At 39.3% G+C, this 22,432-nt stretch overlaps 1 protein-coding gene across 5 annotated transcripts in view; it reads right to left on the bottom strand.

The window, feature by feature from the left end:
* Positions 1 to 22,432, bottom strand: part of Egflam (EGF like, fibronectin type III and laminin G domains) — a 165,201-nt gene that overhangs the window by 103,436 nt on the left and 39,333 nt on the right. For 3 of the 5 annotated variants that reach the window (XM_033760066.1, XM_033760024.1, XM_010607737.3), the window contains exons 2-4: positions 7,238 to 7,347; positions 5,885 to 5,968; positions 3,098 to 3,124 (exon numbers count right to left, since the gene is read on the bottom strand). In XM_033760066.1, the coding sequence (XP_033615957.1) occupies positions 3,098 to 3,124; positions 5,885 to 5,968; positions 7,238 to 7,347 (221 nt within the window). The remainder of the gene's footprint in view (positions 1 to 3,097; positions 3,125 to 5,884; positions 5,969 to 7,237; positions 7,348 to 22,432) is intronic. The other 2 variants (XM_033760047.1, XM_033760122.1) reach the window with 1 other exon arrangement.

Genomic DNA, 22,432 nt, shown 5'->3' with positions numbered 1-22,432 from the left:
AGAAATTTGAAACCTGCTCAGTTTAAGTCAGACCTGAGTTCTAACTGGATAATACCTGTATGAAAAATATTAAGTGATGTTTAAAGCAACAGAACATAATATTCAAGAATAAAGAAGATTGGATTATGGTTACTTTACCTCAGGAAGTTAAATGTATCAGAACATAGAAGATGATTGATCAGAAATGCAAATGGTACCACTGAAAACCAAGAAAAATATACTTACAGATTTTTAAATATAGATTAAAAATATTTAAGCTGCTTATTTGTCATGGAAAATTAGCACTATCCTTGGCCAAGGTAGGAGGTGGAGGGTGACCCTCCCAGAAGCCACTGGTTTCCAGTCTGTCTTTTCCTGCATTGTTGTGCAGAGAAGCTGACGTAAGAGTGTGAGGGGTTAAGAGGACTGAGTAGTTGGGGCCATGAGAAGAGGAACTGGACTCAATGATTTAGCTATCATTTTCCCCCTAACATCTCCCCTCCTAAATGAAGTCCTTCATTACATTGGGAATTGTGATAACTTTTTGGATTTTCAGTAACATATCACACAATTCCACAAATCTTTGTGTTTCTGCACTTCAGCTTCTAACTACCACTTCAGCTCTGCACCAAACTAGAAAAGATGCTGAATATGTTCTCCAAATAAAGAAGCATATCATGTTTTGCTGTGTTTTGCTGTCTTGTGGGAGTCTGAAAACACAACAGAATGTTTTCTCTCTTGTACTTTATTTCTGCACAAGATAGTTAAAATAGAGGAGAAAAGTTGCCTTCTTGGAGAGAGGCCAGAGAGTATGAACAGTCTTAGCTCCTGTTCCCACTTTTTTTTTTGCAAAGTTGGGTGCTTTGCTGCAAAAACAAAAACAAATAAACAAGCAAAACAAAACAAAACTCTACTATGTGTTTGCGTAGCCCTTTCTGAAATACAACACCAAGAGTTGCCTCCTTTGTACTCCCAGCACCACTGGTGAAATCTACATATACAGTAGAGAAAAGCAAGGCAAATCCTTCCACAAAGCCCAAGAAAACCTCCGGCAACTTTGAGCCAATGAACTGTTACCTAGGCCTCTTTCCTTCCTCACACATGGCCATAACAGTGGCTATAATAATAAATTTTCATTTCAAGATCAGTATAATTATAAGAGATTGTATTTATGTTGTGTTTTGCAATTTACAATATCTTGGCACACCTTTGCCTCTTCTAACTCACAACAAGAGCTGTGAGTCAGTCCAGTCACCTTATAGATGATGCAGCTAGATCCAGAGAGTTTATATAACTGCCTTTAGGGGCAGGAGTGAGTCTAGTTTCCCTCACAACACACCATAATTTAACTGTTCCAGTCACTTGGCTCCTGGATATAGAACATCTAATTCTCAGACGAGTCTCTTTTTGAATTGCCTTTTTCACATCTTCTTGACTAGTATCACTCCCTTCATTCAGTCTGACCTGGATGACTAGTACCCTTTTGCTTCTTACTCATAACAGAATTCCCTTATTTCACTTGGGGTATGACCTCTCAAAAACTTCCAGCCTCCTTTCCGCCTGAGTCTGATCACGCGACTAGATTCTGTCCAATAGGATAAGAGCGAAAGTGCTAAGTTCAATTTCTGAATTATCACTTTAAAAGAAAGGGTTCATGTTTTTTTTCATCTGTTGGCTAGCAGATGGGTGTGGCAGTGAGCCATTCTAGACCATCTGGATGAGGGCACAAAGGGTTGGCAGAACAGTAGGGTAGAAGGAGCTGGCGTCTCTGACACAAGGATGCCACGAGAAGAGCTCTACACTGGCTTTATCCAGAGAGTCACTGAGGAAAACATAATGCACATGTTGTTAGAATCACTGCTATTTTTGACTTTCTGGACTATTAGGCTTATATTCTAGCTAATAGATTACCCAGTCCACAAAAACACCTGGGGTAACAAAGAGAGAATACCCCAAAACGATGGGACTATTGTTTACTATATGAATGCCTTTTGCTCAGCTTGATGAAATTACATTGGATGATCCCAAACTTACTTCTCCAATCCTGATTTTGGGACTGACCTTTATTTCCTTATATGCTAATTTTTTCTTCTGCTAGGAATCTAGACCATTTTGGAAATGAAGCTAGAGGTTGTCCTATTCACTGGTCCAGATGAGCATGAGCATGAAGTGAGCAGACCGCTGAACTAGAAGCTAGGAGACCCAGGTTCTATTGCCAAACTTGTTGTGGCCTTGAGGGTACTACTTAGCCTCTCTGGGCCAATGGTTCAATAGCAAAATCCTTCCATTCTTCTTAAATAAATGTCACTGGTAGTTACTAAACATGGATTCAACTTCACAATTGACTCTACAAGTCAGGTGGATCTTCCTATGCCTTAGAGACTGTTGAGGATACCTAGCAATATTTGATGGAACTCACAAGAAAATTATGAAAGCAACATCTTCCAAGTATCCATCCTCTGATGGCTGTGCAGAACACAGTAGAAAGGCTTGTAGAACCTTTTGCTTCCTGAATGGTCACATGTAGTCAGGGGCATTTTACAAGGCTTTGCAGCAGGAATAGCTTATCTTTGGGTAGATTTGTCCTGAGTATTATAGGTAAGTTAGCATCTTTGATGCTTTTCCAGTAAAACTACAACATTTATTTTTCTAGTCTCCTAGAACACCAAGGGGTCTTCATTTAGGAACTATTGTAAGTCTACCCCATCATTTAATAGCGAAAGAGAGATAAGGAAATAAGGAAAGGAGAGATTTAAAGGAGGGGCATTAATCCAGGAGCTGCTCACTGGTTTAAATGTTTCCCTTTTTTTCTCAATGAGTTTCACCTAGTTTCAGAACAGAGCTTAAATTGCTTTGCCTTTAATGATGATTCTCTTAACTGGACTCTGTCACATGAGATGAAACAGCACACAAAAGAAGAAGAGCATCTTCCTTCTAAATGCCTAAAAATCAACCTGGCACACTCGGTAGGGTCTCCTTACACTAGAACTAAGCAATTACCACTGGGCTTTAATCAACATGACATAAATACAGGAAAATTAACATTTTTATGACAAGGGACCTCCCCCCGCAAATCCTGGACAGGGATAAGAAGTAAACTCTTCTAAAACATACTTACAAAAATTGCCTGATGGCCGGATGGTCCCTAAAGAGGGGGGAAAAACAAACAAAACAAAGGAGACATGAATAATAGAAGCAAACTTGCAGGACTAAAATGAATGCACAGAGTACCTGCCCTTCCTCTAGCCTAAAAGCCAAGAGCATCAATCATATCTTTACAATATGCATTTTATCAGCCATTACTCAGTTCTTATTTCAGGCTGAAGGTTCTACAACCCTTGACTCTGAATACTCATAACATCCATAGGATGATACACAATAGAGATTAAACTTTGTTCATGGCATACTTATTTCCTTAGAAACCTTTTTATAGCATCTCTGGCCCCAAAGAATTGCCTGTGTTCTATTTATTAAGTAGTTATATCCCAACAATTTGTCATTAGTAGTTTACACAAATGTTGCTGTTTTTTCTGGGAAATTGTAAAAATTCCACAATGCCTCTGTCAGATTGCTGCAGAGCCCTGAGGCACCCTGGCACATGGTTTGGGAAGCACAGATATACTACCTGTGGCATAGATAATATTAGTATCCCTATTTTGTTGATGAGAATTTGAGATTCAGAAAGGTTACCCAGCTGGTTTGTTGTAATGAAGGAATCTAAAAACACAGCCTAAACCCAGAGCCATTCTGTAATGCCAACCTCTCCCTTCTGGCTTCCTGTCTCACTGCATGTATGTTAGTATTTCTCTCTCCATCCAATATATTCTATAACCCTTCCCACCTTTGCCCAAACATACATGTACAGAGGCATGTGAACACAGATGCATGTTCATTCATGGGTTCAAACCATTCCCTCCCATTGGGATGCCCCTCTTTTGAGTATGATTTCGTAGAAAGTTTTCTGCTTCGATCTCTGGCCTCAAGTCTTATCTCTCAACCACTTGTTCCCATACTCATCTCCACTTCTTCCAACCCCATTTACCTATCAAATGGCATGTTAATGACATCTGGCCTTGCATTGTTCTCTAACGATTCTGTCAGTGTATATGTAGTTTTCCCAACAAGACTGAATACTTCCCCCAAACAGGAAGTGCATGTTATCCTGCGCTGGACATAAGGAAGCTACTATGGCAGTTTGCTGAAATCAGCAAGATGATCAAATGCTAGAATTTGATAACACGCTAATGCCTGGATGTAATTAACAGAGAATACAATTAACATAAAAGTAATCAGGAATGATAACTAACATCTACATGGCTTTTACATTTTATGAAAGGCTTTACAAAAATCTTTATGAAAGATTTTACTTGGTTCCCACAGCAGTCTGGTTATAATATTCCTGTCAAGGGAGAAAGCTGAAGCCTAAACAAGTTCAGTGACTGGGTAAAGTTCCAACCTGCAAGAGGAAGAAGTAGGGACAGAAGCCTAGTGCACTGGTCCTCTTTCTGGCCCTCTGTTTTTGGTCTGTCCTGCAGTAGCCTTTACAGATACACCACCTTTTGGCTCAGGTCCTATGCAAAGGGAAGGCTCTGTTTCAAAAGCGCTATCCAGATTTCAAGCCACCGGCACTCTGCCTTCCATACCTGGTTTGTGTTCCAGGCAGAGCTGTGAGCCCCTCGGAGATACTGCTGGGGACAATATTGGCCCTTGGTGGGTTCAGTGGGCTTGTGCAAAGTTTCAGGGCTGTCACGGGGAGAGGGAACCTCAAATCCATGTTTTCCCAAATGAGGTCAACCCAGTCTTCCCTCTTAGGATCAAGTAAATCACAGGGCTGGGACTAAGGGTTTCTGAGACTAACAAGCTTATGCAAGCAAAAATCTAGTTTAAGATTAAAAGCATGCCATGAAAATACAAACAGGCTGAAAATATGCATTGACTGTCTTTGGGTCATGAGAGCTTTGGTAAAACTAGCTAGGATAAGAGTTCAGAAGAGTCAGCCCCGGGGTTACTGTCAGATCTGTCACTACTGATAGATGATTTGGAGAAGTTACTTCATCTCTCTGAGTCTCAGCATTCCTGTCAATGAAATGAGGTCACAGGATAGTTGTGAAGAATAAATGGCAAAACAAACATAAAGGATGTCTTGGCAGGTGACCGACACTTAAAAGTAAGAGCCACTTCTAAAAGATGACAAATAGATTTCAGAGTGTGCTGCACCTACAGGCACTTATTTGATAAGAGAAAGCCACACTACTGTTACCACCAGTTTGAAAAGTTTTATGGGATAGTGTAGAAACACAGAAAAGCTCTAGCCTGGACTATAGCAGCAGACCAGGGAAGAGGAGAGTAAAAGAAAAGGAACCAGAAAGTACTGAAGGCAAAAGCATTGACCCAGAGAAACCTTGACAGGAAACAAAAGAAAGAGAGAGGAGGAGCTGATAATCGGTACTGAGCTTGAAAAGGAAAAGAAATAACTTGGATTGTTTAACTATAAATTTCAAATTATACCCTTTTCTTCTGCAACCGTCTCCAGGTAATTGGGAAGATCAAAATGTGTCATATTTATTTATAAAGCTTTATTGGAATTTCAAAAAAAAAAAAAGAACTAAACTTTAAGAAGAAAAGAGGAGGGGGGAAAAGCCATGGTGGCTCTTCCTTCATCTGAGTTTGGAATAGAAGCATTTATGCCAGGACCCTTCCATCACACATCCACCTTTCTGCAGAGAGGAAAGGCAGGTCACAGAGGTGGTGTACATGCAAGACATCTTGAAATTCTAAAGGACCTCACAAATGTTACTATTATGCAGAAGGAAGCACCTTCACCATCTTAGAGATCTATCTGAGTTTCCTTGAAATGCTAAAGGTCCAGGTGCTTTGGAGGGGCTGCCAGCATGGAGATACTCACAGTGATTGGGGTGTCCCAGCTGAGTGGCACATAATGTGACTGCTCCCCCAGGGAATTATGTGCACTGACCTCAGAGTAAAAGACCTTGAAAAGACACAGAAAGTCTGGTGAGAACAGAGCAAATATTTCTCTAAATCAAAGGTTCAAGTTACACCCACAAAGGCAGTGTGTCTGACCTGCATCATCCTATCCCATGCACTAGCTGGGAGGGAATGAACATTCATATACCTGGTCAGGCCACAAGCTCAGAAGCTACAGAGGCCTGGGGAAAGACCGGTATCAGTGAAGGTGGATGCAAAGTGTGGACTCACTTCCTCGTATGGTTCTCCGAACTATGACCCTCACAGGCAATATTCATTTTCCCACATGAGATATGAAACCAATGGCGGCTGTCTCTCGGTGAAGTGGAGATAGTAGGGAGTGGTGGAACCTGTGTGTTATGGAGGGCTTTAGTCCCATCTCAAATGGGAGTTCAGCTGCAGAAGGCAGGGTGCTCCCTAGAAATGTGGGCTCAGTGTGGCCAGGTGTCTGCATTCCCCCAAGATTTCAGAGGTCCAAATATTTATCAGACATGTCCTGACTTCTAAAATCTGTCTTGTTTCTAAGACTACCATCCAAAGAAAACATTTTGGTACACTGAAATCTGCCCAATTTGCAGGCTGTGATGGTAAGAATGCTTCTCTGTTCCTTCCTCCACTTTAACTATCCACTGCTTTAACTCAGATCTTAAACTATTTAGTACTTATTGACAGCATTCCACAGTGACTTCCTATGATTTTCCATGTTTCTGAGTTATTCTCCAAATTTGGCTATAGGCAACTGTAGAGTAGAGGCTATATTTTCTGTTTGCTTTATATTTTCCCACTGCTGCACAGAAAACATCCTAATGCAGATGGCATGTTCAGAGCTCTTACAAATGCCTCAAAACATTTCTTATAGTTTACCAAAGGAGAATGGGGTAGATGTTCATGTGGGGAGACTAATATAAGGAGCTCACAGATGGGTTAACTAAACATAATTTGAAATTTCAAATCTGAAACTTTTTGAGTCTCAACACCAAAAGTAGAAAATTTCATACATGATTTCATGTGATGGGTCACAGGCAAAACACAGAAGTATTAAAAATATTGGGTAAAATTCCCTCAGGCTAGGCATATAAGGCATATATGAAACATAAATAAATATTGGGTCATTTCCATCCTCAAGATATCTCATTGTGAATTTGCAAATGTTTAAAAATCTAAAGCATTTCTGATCAGAAGCATTTTGGATAAGGGATGTCAACATGTTATAGAAGGTACTGGGACAGGAAGGATGTACAGTCACCCCTGTACTTCATGTCCATGCACTCACTGTGTATCCAGTGATTGGGCTCCCAGAAGACTGTGGCATTTTCCACTTGATGCTGAAAGCTGTACAGTTCAATGCATCCAGCTTGATGTCAAGTGGAGGCCCCAACTTGCCTGCCCCCAAGCAAAAGAGTTGTATTAGACACTCCATGCATCCTATCTTGAATATATTTACACATGATTTTAGACCCTGCGCCTATTGACGGAGAGATCCTCAAAGATTCTTTCATAGGCCAGAAATGCAGTCATCGCTCTGATACACATCACCTGTCTCAGCGGACCCCACCAGAAATTTGCTATCCCTTTCACCCTGGCACTGGTGGAGATATCAGTCCCCCAAATTCTCTTGGTCCATTCTGCAATATCTAAAAGTAAGACATCAGCTAAACAAGATTCATGGCAGCAGACCCTTGATTCTTCTGACTTAACTCTAGGAGTCTGGAGTAAAGAAAGCTGAGTTTTTATTCACTCATGTTTTATATATAATCTGCACACATCTGCTTATCTAGCTAGTATATTCTTATCATGGAGCATTTTGAAAATATGTTTAAGTATAAAATGAGACAGTATATGTGCTGCCAGAGTGAGCACTATAAAATGAGATTAAAAATGTTCAAATGTTTTACTCTCCATTTATCTTAAACAATTGTATAATTAATTGTAAGTAAGCAAATTTTATAATTATAAAACATGCAAATTGCCAAAATTTAGAAGATGAAAAATATGAAATTCTCTCATTCAAAGATGAGTCCTGTCAGCATTTTAGTAAATCTCCTTTCGGTTATATACAATTAAGAAAGCATCATTTCATTCTGTGTGTATTTGTATATATAAACTTTTATTTATGCCCTTTTGTTGTACTTTTACTGATTGTGTTTATATGCATATATGCTCATAATTTTACCTACTCTTGCTTAATTTTCTATCATTAAAATCATTATTTTAATGGTTGTGAATGCATATAATGCATCCACTATACTCATATTCATTATTAAAATTTTATTCAATATTTTACCATTTTAAATAATGTTCTATGAGGGCAGGAACCAAGTTTGCCCTCTTTAGCATACTGAGACTAGTAAATAGTAAGTTCATTAATGAATAGATGCTCTGTAATCTGATGCTTTACATCCTAATATGTCACAACGTGCTTTCTTTCTTTTTTTTTTTTTTTTACCGGGGATCGAACTCAGGTCCTTGCGCTTGTGAGGCAGGCCACCGAACCGCTGAGCTAAATCCCCAGCCCTTGTTTTTTTGTGTGTGTGCTTTCTTTTTAATTGCTGCATATATTTTTTTTTTTTTTTGTACCGGGGATCGAACTCAGGTCCTTGCGCTTGTGAGGCAGGCCACCGAACCGCTGAGCTAAATCCCCAGCCCTTGTTTTTTTGTGTGTGTGCTTTCTTTTTAATTGCTGCATATAATTCTCTAGAATATCAATCATGATACTTTGGAATTTATAGAGATCTAATGTATCTATTTATTGGACTGGGGCCAGTTTATTGCTGCAGGGACAATTCACTAATTTTTTTCCATTGAAAAATTTCCATTACTTAAATTCATTTTAATGACTCATAAAAGCTGAGGAAATTGCTCAATTAACCCCAAGTATTATATTATATTAACTTTATATAACATACGTTTTGAGAAAAATCTCCAGATGTCTCAGATATTTCTTTTTTATTCTTTCCTGAATTAAATAATGAACTGTCTCACTAATCATTTTAATAACAAAACCCAAAGCTTTTCTGGTAGAGTAAGCAATAGAGTCTCAGTTCTGTCACTTAGCAAGAATTAGAGGCCAGATAGCAGCTTCCTTCTATCCCACAGACTCTTACATCTCTTACTTCTCAATGATTTGACCTTCAGTGTTCTCTTTGACTCTGCTTTGACCAAGATTCAAAATTTCATCTGACTGTCCAAACTTAGACCGCAAACTTCCTCTTGGTTCAACCAAAGATCAGAGTTCTTTCCAGTTTCTAAACTAGGAAATCACAGTGTGAGGATCCTGAGAATTATTCTTATAGCAGCCCATCTCTAGAAAAAAAGGCATGAGATCACAGAAAAAGAGCAGGAAGAGGTCATGTGACCAAACACTGTACCACACAGAGCATACATGTACATTAAGCACTACCCCATTGGTGGACATTTAGATCATTTCCCAAACTGTGCAATTAGAATAATGCCACAAAGAATATCTGTGTATGTGCCTCTTTTTTACAAATGAGCAAAAGTTAGTTATTTATGAAAAAATTAAAGACATGGGGTATATATATTTCAATTTTTGTAGCTGCTGATATTGTTTTCCCCCAAATATTAAATAAATAAAATTTTAAATATGTTTGGTTAAAGCAGAATTTCTGTACCTCTGACAGTTTCTCAGTCTTGGTGCTGCTAATATTTTGAGCCAGACAGTTTATAGTGACAGTTGACCTGTTTGCCTTATGGGACACTTAGTAGCATCCCTGGCCTCTATCTGCTAGATAACGGCAGCCTTCCTAACCCAGTGATGAAACTGAGGATATCCTGATACTGTCAATGTCCTCTGGAGGGTAAAATTGCCTTCCTCCAGCTTTAAGTAGCACCAATTTAGAAAAATGCTTATTTTGAAGACTTTTAACACATATAATCCCAATTCCATCTATAAAATTAAGCAATTTATAAACTATGGTGGTATATGAGAATGCTCAGTGCAAGTAACATAGCCTTGTCAGGCCTGAGCATCAACATTTGAAATATTTGGCTCTCAAAAGATATTGTCAAGACTGTACAAAGATAAGCCACAGACTGGAAGAGGATATTTGCAAAAATTCACACCTGATAAAGGGCTACTAGCAAAACATACAAATACTATAGATCTAATGTTCATGTCTGTCCAAAACTGATATGTTGAATCTAATTCTCAATGTCGTGGCACTTGAGGCTTGGGCTCTTGGGGTGAATAGGTCATGAGGATAGAAGCCCCATGAATGGGATTAATGGTTTTATAAAGGAGACCCCAGACTTCTCTTCCTTCCTTGCTGTTCTTGCTGACACAGAAAGAAGATCAAGAAGCAGCTGTTCACCAGACACTGAATGTTTCTTCATCTTGGACTTTCCAGACTCCAGAACTGTGAGAAATAAATTTCTATTGTTCATAAGCCATTCAGTTTATGGTATTTTGTTACAGCAACTGAAAAGACTATGATTACAACAATTCTTCAAGCCAACAATAAGAAAACAATCCAATTAAAAAGACCTTACAGATATTTCATTAAAGAAGATCTCCATATGGCAAATAAGCATAGGAGAAGATGCTCTACAATACACCACCAGGGAACTGAAAACTAAAATAGCAATGAGCTGTCACTACATACTTAGTGGAATGGCCAAAAGCCAGAGCACTGACATCACAAAATGCTGACAGAAAAGGGGAGCATCAGGAACTCTCATGTATTGCTAGTGGGAATGCAACATGGTGGTGCCTCTTCAGAAGACAACTGGGTGGTTTCTTCTAATAGTAATAGTACTCTTTTATTATCCAGCATTTGTACTCCTTGTTATTTACAGGAGTTAAAACCTAATGTTCACATAAAACCTTTCACATGATGATTTAGAGCAGTTTTAGTCATAATTACCAAAACTTGGAAATAAGCAAGATATCCTTAGGTGAATGGATGAATAAACTGTGGTACATTCATACAATGAGATATTACTGAGCACTAAAAAGAAATTAGTTAGTAAGCCATGAAAAGACATTGAATAATTAAAATAGCTGTATTTTAATAGGTCAATTATTGAAGTATTCCAGCAATTACATTCTTTGCAAATATTCAACTTACAATGGCAACTTTAGATCTCATTTTAAAAATAAGTGTAGTACCAGTGAGTAAAGACATATAGGAAACTTAAACACATATCATTAAGTAAAATAATCAATCTTCTAAAGATACACATTATTATTCTGACTACAACATTCTAGAAAAGACAAAACCATGGGGACTTCAAAAGATCAGTGGCTGCCGTGAATTAGGGATTGAAAGGTGGGAGGGATAAATAGGTGAAGGTCAGGATTTTTAGGACAGTAAAACTATTCTATATATTACGACAATGGCTATTCATTGTCATACATTTGTCTATACCCAGAATGTACAACTCTAAGTATGAAATTTAATTAATGGAATACCTCTAATGGACGCTGCCAACTTTATTGTGGAATACAGGCTGACCAGTGATAGCAAATGTAACACTCTGGTGGGGGGCATTTGTAAAAGGGGAGTCTACATATTTGTGCACATGTAAAGGTAGGGGGGTTAGGGAAAAACTCTCTGCCTTCCTCTCAATGTTGCTATGAATCTAAAATTGCTCTAAGAAAATTCAGGCAAACTTTGCAAATTTAATAGAAGAAAAGTTAACATTTTTATACCATTTCAGCTACTTTTCTTCCTCTATTCATCTGCTCTGTGCATTCTTCAGTTGGGTAGTTAATTCTTCTCATTGATTCATAAGGGCTCTTTATATGTTAAGGATCTGAAACTTTGACCCGTGTTTTCTCCATATAGTTTTATGACGGAACCCACCTGTGTAATTACCCACTATGGGCCAGGTTTACTGCTAAGTAAGGAAGACCATGCTAACACAAACTCAAAGGTATCTGAAAAGTGGAAGGAAAGATAATGGAAATAACTTATAAATCCTTTCCAGAACCAATAAGCACAGCCATACCCATAACCTTAGGAATTTCATCTGCTTCCTTTGTTCTGGGAAACATTGCAGCTGACTGAAATAGGCTAATTGGGTCCATAAGAAAAGAACAAGTCAGCCTGTCTCTGTGTGTCTACAATAGTTCAACACAGAAAGAAGAAAACACTAGATATTTTAAGCAAAATAGGTAATTATGAAAATTGGTTGAAAGGCTAGAGGACTGGAACTCAGGAGTCTCTATTGGCTCAGTTTGAAAGAGTGAGAAAGCTCTATAGAAGTGATTCAGAACCAGGAAACTACTACCTTCACCCTTCATGCTACCATTACAGCAGCCATGCCTTATGACACCAAAGGTGGAAGTCGGAAGGTTATATGTCATGCTCTGATGGCTTCTCTTGGCTGGAGGAATAGTATCTGGACCGTGAACTCTAGCCAACTCCTTCTCTCTGTATCTCCCAAGAGTACAACTGATTGGTTGGGCTTAATTTAAACCAGAATATTGACTATAAGGGAATCTGAGAAATACAGTTTTTATTTTTTTCTATCTTTGCATTATCATAATGGCACCTAGGAAATAGGTGTCGTAGTTAGTTCCTCATTGCTGAGATACAACTCCCAATACCCACAACCTAGAAAAGGTTTATTTTGGCTCTGAGTTTGTAGAAGTTTCATTCCATAGTCAGCTGGCTCCAACACAGGGTGTTGGACATGGCAGAGGAAGCTTCCTAATGGCACCTATGAGAGGCTTTGAGGATACACTGAGATATAAACCATTATAATGAGTAAAGTAAATCTTGGACACGTCAATCTGTAGTATTCATGACCTTCATAAAGGCATGAATTCTAATATGTTATCGCTTTCATTTTCATATTTTCTAGAATATTTTCATCAAACCCTGCTGGGACATAGATTCAATTCCTATTTTATTAGCATTTTTACTTATTTTTTGTTCTTTCACATATCTAACAACTATGAATTCAGCTCTCTGCAATACCAGGCACTAGGTCAGACAGTGAAGCCACATTCATGATGAAGAAAGATAGGGAGCTACAAATGGGTCATCAGAATGATAGAAGTTGGTGTGAAAAGCAGTACAGTCAGGAAATATGGGATACTTTGGTGGCACACACCAAGGACCCACCTGGCTCTGCCCAACAGATTAGCAGGAATGAGGAGAAAAGTGGAGATGAGAAAAATGTCCTAGCAGAGGATACAGCATCTGCTTTTCTCCCAAAGAGTTGGAGGAGCAGCCACATACACGCAACTCTGCAGCTCCACAGTTCATTGTGTGAGGGAAGCAAGAGAGGAAAGGAATCAGGGTGCCTCCAAGGGTTGTGTGGTGGGCAACAGGAAGGAGAGAGTGTATGCCACCCTGTCACTAGGAAGACCGACAGCTGCGTGCCGCCTGTGAAGCAGGAGGCTGCACTCATCTGCTGCTGGGATGTGAGAGGTAGACTCTGATTTTAGTACCAAATATCAAAAATACTGCAGATGAATCCGAAATAAAATTACAGACGATGACTAAATTTTGAAATTGAAATTTTTGAGGAAGAATCTTTCTAAGCTTTTCAAAAGAGGTTAAAAAATAAATCAAAAGAAAAGTAATGGATTCTAAATCATAAAACTTTCATCATGTGCTTCAAAAATGACAAAAGGAAAATTCCAAACAACAGATTGAGGGGTAAATAATTGCTGCAAAATGACAGACCAAGGGATAGCTTTATTACGAAACTCATACATATTGATAAAAAATTCAGACCCTATAAATAAAATATGAAGAGACAACTCACAAAAGAAGATGTATAGATACTAAACACACATGGGGGAAATATTCAATTTTGTGAGTTATCAGAGAAACACAACTTTTAAAAGCTGAGATGTTGTTCTCACCTATTAAATTAACCAAAATATTTAAGTGAGAGTAACTAATGCTGACAAGAGTACATGAATATGTGTCTCTCAAAAAAATCATTTATGGCAGCGTAAATGAGTATGAAAGCATTTCAAAAGACAATTTGGCAATATGCCATGATGTCTACAGCCGTAAATCTGTTGCTATCCTTTTGCTCCCAGAAGTGTGATTCGTCTGCCTGAGGAAGAATCTTAAAAGAACAGAAAGCTGCACCATGAAGATGTTTTTCCTAGTATCCCTCATGATACAGGGTAACCATAAACCATCTAACATTGAAAAAGGGAGAATAGTCAGGTCTACTATGTCTTTGTACCTGGATGGCCTGGTAAACAAACATTAAAAATGAGATTTAACTAAATACATATGGTAGCTTGAGTTGGATCCTGGAGCAGGAAAAGGACGCAGTGAAATCCAGATAAAGGCCATGGGTCAGTTGATAATATTTCACTTATTAGTCAGTGCTGTCACTGAAGTCATAGCTGTGACAAATGTACTATGGTTATGTGAGAATATACCACGAGGAGAAACCTGGTGAGAGGTGTGTAGAAAATTTTCGCTACTACCTTTACAGTTCTCCTGCAAATTGGAATTTATTTTTTAAAAGTTTATTTAGAAAAGGAGGATCAGATCATGAAATAATTAAATCATGATATAGTGTTAAACAAAAAAGTATACTCAATTGCCATTCATACTATTATATGACCATATATTCATTTGAAAAATAACTGAAGTATTCTGAAATTCTCTTTATTTTAATATAAAAACATACTGGCATTTCCTCAAAAATTAACAGAAGTCCAAATAGTAGACCACGTACATACAGAATAAATAAGATTTAACAGTTAAATACAGAAATAACATCCATATCTCACTATTATAAATGATGAAAGTTGTGTAACAGAAAACCAGTTTTGAAGAACCATACCTTTTAAAATTTTTTAAACTAGTATGATGCATTTTTATAAAGTATAGGCTGAAGCTGTGTTCTTATAGTGTAAAAGTTGTACTTCTGAAGAGATAGCAATATAAAGGGTGTTTCTTTGCCATAAGGAAGCTGTATTCTTGAGCTTTCTTCTTTGCAGGGTTCTTAAAACTATATTAGCCTTTTTCGCCTCAGAAAGTTCTGAATCATTAGGTCAATTTCTTATGGTAATTTATTTCATAAAATATTTTAACTTCCTGAGCAAAATTCATCTCCTATTCAATTAGTTTTGTAATCCAATTCATAAAAACACTTTAAAATGCAAACAAAACTATCGTCCGTGACAGAAATACATTGCTAGCTTTTCAGTTATTTGATTTTCATGGACTGAGCCAAGTAATATTCACTGATGCAATGGAAAGTGCCCAGACTAACTAAAACTAACCAGGAAATTCTGACTAGGTAAACAAAAACCATATTTCTATTTTTTTGAAGCTTGCTCTAACTACCACTACTAAAGTAGCACTATGAAGATGTGACAGAAAAATAACACACCCACTAGAGCCACTTGTCGGGTGATGCCTTCAAGGCAGCGGTGGAAATGCGGTTTTCAGACAGAGAGCAGTGTGTCTATTAGTTAACCTGGGCTTAAAGAAACCACCTGCTCAGCAGAGCAGGTGGCGACTTCCAGAGGCCTGCCAGCTTCCCTCTCAAGGCAGCTGCGGACACATCGCGATCAGGCTTTCCTTTGAAGTCTGCCTTCCAGAGTGCAACCAACCCACCACTGACGCGTGAACGGGTAGACAGCGAGGAGGGTGGCGGGCAGTTAACGTGTGCCCGTGAGCGGTGACAGGGCGAGGGGCAGGTCTGTCTATGCTGCCTCCTCTCCAAGCGGAAACTCAAGGCCTCTGAGAAATCGAAATTTGAGCCTAGTCTTTCAGGTCGGTGTGAAAGGAATTTCACAGCAGAGGGAAAGGAAATATTGTATGTGATAGTTCGTTGGCGTATTTCCTGTAAATTTCAATATAAATCATAAAAGGCTCTAGTGCTCAAAGCATAAATGTTACAGGCAGGTCTGCTTCTGAGCTTCTTGTCACGTTGCTTCATGAATTGGGCTCTGCTGGTTGTGAGGGGTGGCACAGAGGACCCCTTCTGGCCCAGATGCTGACTTCCAAGCAGAGGGAAACTCCAGCTGGGAGGCTCCCCAGTGCCTGTTAAGAAGCAGCCTGACCAGGGAGGGGATTTAACTCAGTGGTTCTGCCGCCTGCCTCTCAAGCCCGAGGACCACAGTTGGGTTCCCAGTACCCCACCCCACCCCGCAAAAGAAGCAGCCTGCAAGTCCAAGGGGACACACATGCAAAAGGTGGCAACCTATGACAGTGACAAGCAGATGATCAAGTTCAAGGCCCAAAATGTCCCTGACTCCAGTTACATCGGAGAAGGTCAATGCAAACAACAGCTTTCAAGCACACACTCAGGACGGAAGTTTGCACAGTGTGAAATGTTGCTTTCACAAGCTGACTTCTCAGCACACAATCCGAGAAAGCAAGCAAGAAGTAGGCACTATATTTCCACTCGCCAACCTCCTATCACCACACACAAACTTAAACACATACATCAGGTAGGCATACACATGTACACAATATGTACATTTGCCCCTCAATATTAAAACCCCCACTTTGAGAAATGTTTCTATTTTCTACAAGGGGAAATCAACTTACCAACACCCATTTACCAACTGAGAGGGCAAAGAAGCATAGACTACTGCCATCGGCAAAAACATCAGCACAAGAATACAATGTGGAAGATTTAAAGCTAAGGCAGAGATTTACATCATCTAAACCTGTGCTTCTCAAACTTTGGGAAGCATCAGAATCACCTGGAAGGTATTTAATGACTGCTGGCTCCACTTTGACTTTCTTATTTTGTTTTATCATTAAGTTTATGGTACATTTAAAGCAAACAGTACAGTTACATTTATCACTGGGATCTCGTACCTTTACATGACAGGTCTTAGTTCTTATTTTTCCCCATACCCCTGCCCTCCCTTCACCCCCTCCTGCCTTCCCTATTTACCAAAACTTTGTTTCCATTTTTTCCTTTTGACTTTCTACTTTAGTAAAGGGGCTCTAGAATTTGCATTTCTTAAAAGTTCTTGATTTTAATGATGGGAAAATTAAAATAAAAGAAGCTAAGACTCTTTTATGAGTTCACAGCAATCAGTGAAGAATGGAAACCAAGACATTTATTTATGGAGTCCCTCGCCAGGTGCTTTTGCTACCTGGCATATGCTTCCATATTTGACATAGCTGGGTGGCTTTTAATTTCACCCTGCCCCTCTTCTCCAGCTATGCACTGCCTCCCAACCCTTTTTGTTGTTTCAGTATATGTCACAGTCTGCTCACTGGACATCTCAATAGCAGTGTTTCCCAACCAAGGAGGATGACCCTATGGAGTATAACAACATTTCTCCAAGAATGGATCAAGAACACTATTACTAAAGTTTGACAAAGCTGCCCAGATGGCCTAAGGAGCACTTGTTATAGGCTCTGTGTGAGTCCCATTCTTCCACATGATCTCATCCATTCCTACAGTGTCCCTGGTCTTCTTCCAAATGTCTCTTGTCCAGTGCACTTTAACACTTAACTGGGCAGCTCAGCCTTCATAGCTCACAAATGCCTCAAATGTTCCGCACTAGACTCGTTATCTCCCCCCATCCACACACACTGCCTCCCTTCCCACATCTCCTGTAGCTCAGACACTTGGGTGAATCTTTTCTTTCATGTTCCCAATTAACTCTCCATGCCACTCCCAACAGCCCATAGAATCTAAGCTCCATGAAGGCAGAGATTTTAGTGTCCTTCCTTTATCCTAGGCACTTTCAACAGTCTCTGTCATGGAGTAAGTATCCTGAAATCTTTGCAGCCTGGTGGACTGAATAAATCCCTGTCTGCCTTGCTCTTCTACCATGACCTTATCCAGTGTCCTGTGAAGCCAAGCTGAATGTTCTTAATTAGTTATAATCCTGAATCCAGGCACCATTAGTGTCACAGACCCGCAGGGGCAAGTGTAGGTCATCTCTCCATCACCAGATCCATGTCCTGGTTGGGACTGGAGGTCATTTGCTGCAGATCAGAGACCAGCTGAGACATGGCTCCCTGAAGCCATGCAGGAGGCATTTATTAGGACTAGGGATCATGTCTATAACCACCTCCTAAAATGGACTCTCTTGTAGCTTCAGGGGAGAAAACTTGTTCTCACAGAAGGTAGCACTTTCCAGAATGCCTGCAGCTCACCACTAGAGGAGGAGTCTTTGGGGTTATCATGAACACAATGAGAATAGTTTTGGGGAAAGACAGATTCACCATTAGAACACTGCTGCAGAAAACAATCATGGGTTAGTGCTAGAATTTCTGGGCAAAGCTTTGAAGATAGGGCATTTGCACGACCTCAAAATACCTCACCAAAACATTTATAAATTACTGTGGTGGTTTTAATTTGTCCACAAATTCAATGATACTCTTCCCTCCAGGAGATACAGATTAGGACTACCATAACAAAAATCATAAATTGAGAAATTTTTTTTTCATTGAGTTTATTGGTACTTTTAAGGTATACAGTACAGTTACATTCATCATTGAGATCTTATACTTTTACATGACAGATCTTGGTTCTCATTTTTCCCTATCCCCCTATCCTACTTTCACCCACTCCACCCTCACCTATTTACAAAGACTTGGTTTCCATTTCTTCCTTTTCTAAACTGAGTAATTTTAAAACTGCAGAAATGTTTTCCTCACTGTTCTGGAGGATGGGAGGTCCAAGATTAAGGCACTGGCAGACTCAGTGTCTGGTGAGGGTCTCTTTTCTGGTCTATAGATGACACCTTCTCATTGTATCTTCATATAATAAAAAGGGAGACTCTGGCCTCTCTCCAGTGCTTTGTAAAGGCACTGAAACTATTCATGAAGACCCTGCCCTCATGAATTAATGACTTTCCAAAAGCTCCACCTTTGAAAACTGTTGCACTGGGGGCCAGGTGTCAATGTGTAAATTTTGAGTGCACATAAACATTCAGTCCATACAGAGTTGAAGACCCTCCCTGGAATGTGGGATAGATTTAGTGACTCCCTTCTAAAGAAGAGACTATGACAGGGAGAAATAGAAACTTTACAGTGGAGAAAGCTGGCAGATACCACTTTAACCAGCTGACCAAGGTTGTCATCACCAGTGATAGTCCATGTTGATATCATGTGTCTGCCAATCTAATGACAGGAGGAAAACACAACATCACTCAGATTCTTGTCAAATATGCAGAGCCTCAGTATTGTGAAAAACACAGAAACATCAAGATTGAGTGACACTCTATAAAATAACTGACCCATAGCATTCAAAGGAGTCAAGGTCATGAAAAACAAACAGAAAGACTGAGCATTTACCACAGATTGTATGAAATTAAGATATGACAACAAAATGTAACATATTTCCCTGGACTAACTCCTAGAATATATAAGAGTGTTGGGGGAAACTGGTAGAATTTGAATAAGGACTGTGCTTTAATTTATAGCATTGTATTGTTAATTTCTTAGTTTTGATAAATATATTATTTATCAAATATAAGATGTTTACATTCACAGAAGCTGAATGAAAGATATATGGGATACTATACTATCATTATAAGTCTGTATGAATCTAAAATTATTCCAGAATAAAATGACTGAAGAAAAAAATAAGGATCCTTTTTGTCATCATAGTCCCAGCAGGAAGTCTGCTTCCCTAAGGTGGGAGGATTGTTTCAAGCCTGGAAAATTGTCAAGAGAAAGCTGATTCTTTCCCAGAGTGCCCATTTACAATAACCAAACAATCACACTAACTCATTGGTAAAAGCAGCTTTCCTTCTATATCCTATTTAGGATCAGATTTCTTTCTTGCTTCTTCCTGCAAACGCTTGCTTCTGGCAGCGTCTGGTAAAGGGTGTCTAGTCTATGCCTGCCTGAGCTAGCACCTTCCCCTTCCCTTGTGCTGAGCCAGATTCTAGCTTCTGCCATGTTCCTTCCTGATACTGCAAGAAACATTTTGCCAAATATCACAGGCAGTTCCATCCTGGTAAAGCACCTGGGTCAAGAGAATATGATTGTTTAATTCTTAATAGACCATATGTAATTACAAGAGGCTTAAAATGTCCAATATTTCAGGTAATAGGGATTTATAGTTATTTTAAAATAGAAGGGAAACCAACTGCTTCCACTGTCCCCAAAAGCTGGAAATTGTAAACTGTAAGTTCATAGTTATAGCATAGGAACTTACTAAAGGTATTAACAGTAATAATCTATTGGCCACCATCTCTAAGCTTGGTGTGTGACATTTTACACAGAGAGTTCAATGTCTGCTCCAAAGCCTTAGGACAAGTTTGAGCAAAAAAAAAAAAAAGGTTTTCCCTCTTGCTGGACATAGCTGACCAGGCTGGGCATAAAGCATGGTGAGAGGGTATCTATTTTGACGACTAAACACTCATGATACGCCAACTGTTAAATATTTTGACTCAGTGAGGGAAAGCTAGGTTATGTAACCATGACAAATGCACCCAGTCACTGTGGTTTCCATGAATAACCATTTATTTATCATGCATTCTACAAAATCACTGAAGGTTGACTCCAGTAGCTTCCGTACCATTCCCACTGGGGGCCCCAGGCCAGAGGAAAGGCTTCTTTCTCTCTGAGCTATGGTAGACTATGGACTTTGCTCTCCATGCTTCTTCCCAGTAGTGACACAAGTCACTGCACTGACCCTTCATTGAATAGAACGAGTCACGTGGGGACACCTGAGTTCAGCTAGGCACCATTATGGATAAACAATAGCATTATGCAAATATCTGAAGAAAAACTGTGGGTTTTGGGTGGCCACTGAGGTTTCATATGAAACACAGAAAAATCAGAGAGGCCCTGTCCAGGAGACATAATGCCTGGAGGCCATTTTAAGGCACAACAGCATCCCTGAGTACCTATAAACAAACTGCAGTTACTCAGGACCAAAGATGAGCAAAGAGAATAGAACTATCAGGCATTTGTAATTATCCATTGCCTATATCCTCACATTCGCATAAGTGTTCTGGCTCTGCTGGCCTCTTTTTTGAAGTAATAGACTTAAAATACCCTTAAACTATAATTAAAACACCCTGGTATCAGCCTAGGAATAGACAGACAGATCAATAGAACAGAACAGATAGCCCTAGAATGTATAAAAACTTAATTTATGATAAGAAAGCCATCTTGGATCAATGCAGGGTGAAAGAATTATTCAATGGATGACATTAGGACAGTTGGTTAGCAAATTAGAAGAGAAAATCAATCTCTGGTCTTAACTCATACTACTCACTGATATAACTTTAACTCCAGGTGGACTGAAGATTAGAGAAACAAGTATTTGTAAGCCATAAAAGTAGAAGATTCTTTCCCATTTATCCTTATCTATTCCAGCATAATTACTTTTAAGTTTTTATTAATGGAAGAAATCATACACAACATTAACAGATTGCATAACAAAAGTTTTAAACAGTGCTTGTCAAGACAACCACTAAAATTAAAATATTTCCTAGGAAGAAATGTTTACGGACAAAACATTAACGCCATTTAACATAGAAAGAGCTCATACAAAATGCAATTATGATCTGTAGAGAAAAAATGGACAAAGAGCAAAAACACACAAATTTCATGTGAAGATAAACAAAGAATAATGATAACAGACACTTTACAGAGCCCTCAGGTACCTCACAGGCCTGGATGATTTAACTCAGAAAGCAAATATATGTGACTCATTTAATCCTTACACCAACCCTGGGCAGTAGTTGTTATCGTTCTCATCATTCCCAGTGTACAGTGGTATGGCTCAGAAGTGACAAGCAGGGGATTGGAGGCTGGTCCTCAGACCTCGGAGTCCACAGCTCTTAACCACTTTGCTGGTCTAAGGAAAGCAAAACAGTGCAAACATTTACGGTAAGTAAATGGAGAGAAAGAAAGACAACACCACTCAGTGATTTGGAGAAATGAGAGCTGGAAGAGCATCCATGAAAGGTCCCCTAAATCTGTTGAGAAAGATAAGTATCAACTATCTTTAAGATAAATATTAATTATCTTTAAAGGATAAGTATCAATTTTGAACAGGGATGAAGTACCATCTACTGCTGATGCTTTGTGTGTTGCTCAAACATCTAGTAACCCTAGAGGCCCCAAATGGTTTTACCAGCCCGGAATTCTCCACTAGGGCCCATTTGAATCATCTTTGCCACAGCCAGTGCTTCAGTCAGCGTTGTGTTCTGGGCTGGCATTTAGTGTCACTCTGTAACATGGGACTACTGAACTTTATCAAGGTATGCACAGGCTATACCCGCCCATCTCCCAAGTAACTGAGTTTGTTTTCCTGAAGCAGACTTTCCTACTACTGAAACAGAGGAGAGACGGTCAGGCAAAGGAACCCGCACAAGTATGAAATCCGAATCTTCCCAGACCACCAGCTACATGCGCTGGGCTTCAGTCCTTACACTTTGTAGCATGAAAACAGGGTTTCTGAGTCAGGGCTTTTGGTCACACACTCCAAGTGGTTCTTTAACTTCTTCTGAGTACACAGAGCCAGTGGCCCTGGACTTATCAAGAGAAGGTACACTGGGCTCAAAAAAAAAAAAAAAAAA

This window comes from Fukomys damarensis, unplaced genomic scaffold (assembly GCF_012274545.1).
Source record: "Fukomys damarensis isolate Sample0158 unplaced genomic scaffold, DMR_v1.0_HiC HiC_scaffold_1, whole genome shotgun sequence".
In the NCBI taxonomy this organism is placed as follows: domain Eukaryota; kingdom Metazoa; phylum Chordata; class Mammalia; order Rodentia; family Bathyergidae; genus Fukomys; species Fukomys damarensis.
The sequence above is the reverse complement of the archived record's forward strand: the minus strand, read 5'-3'. Positions and strand labels throughout refer to the sequence as shown.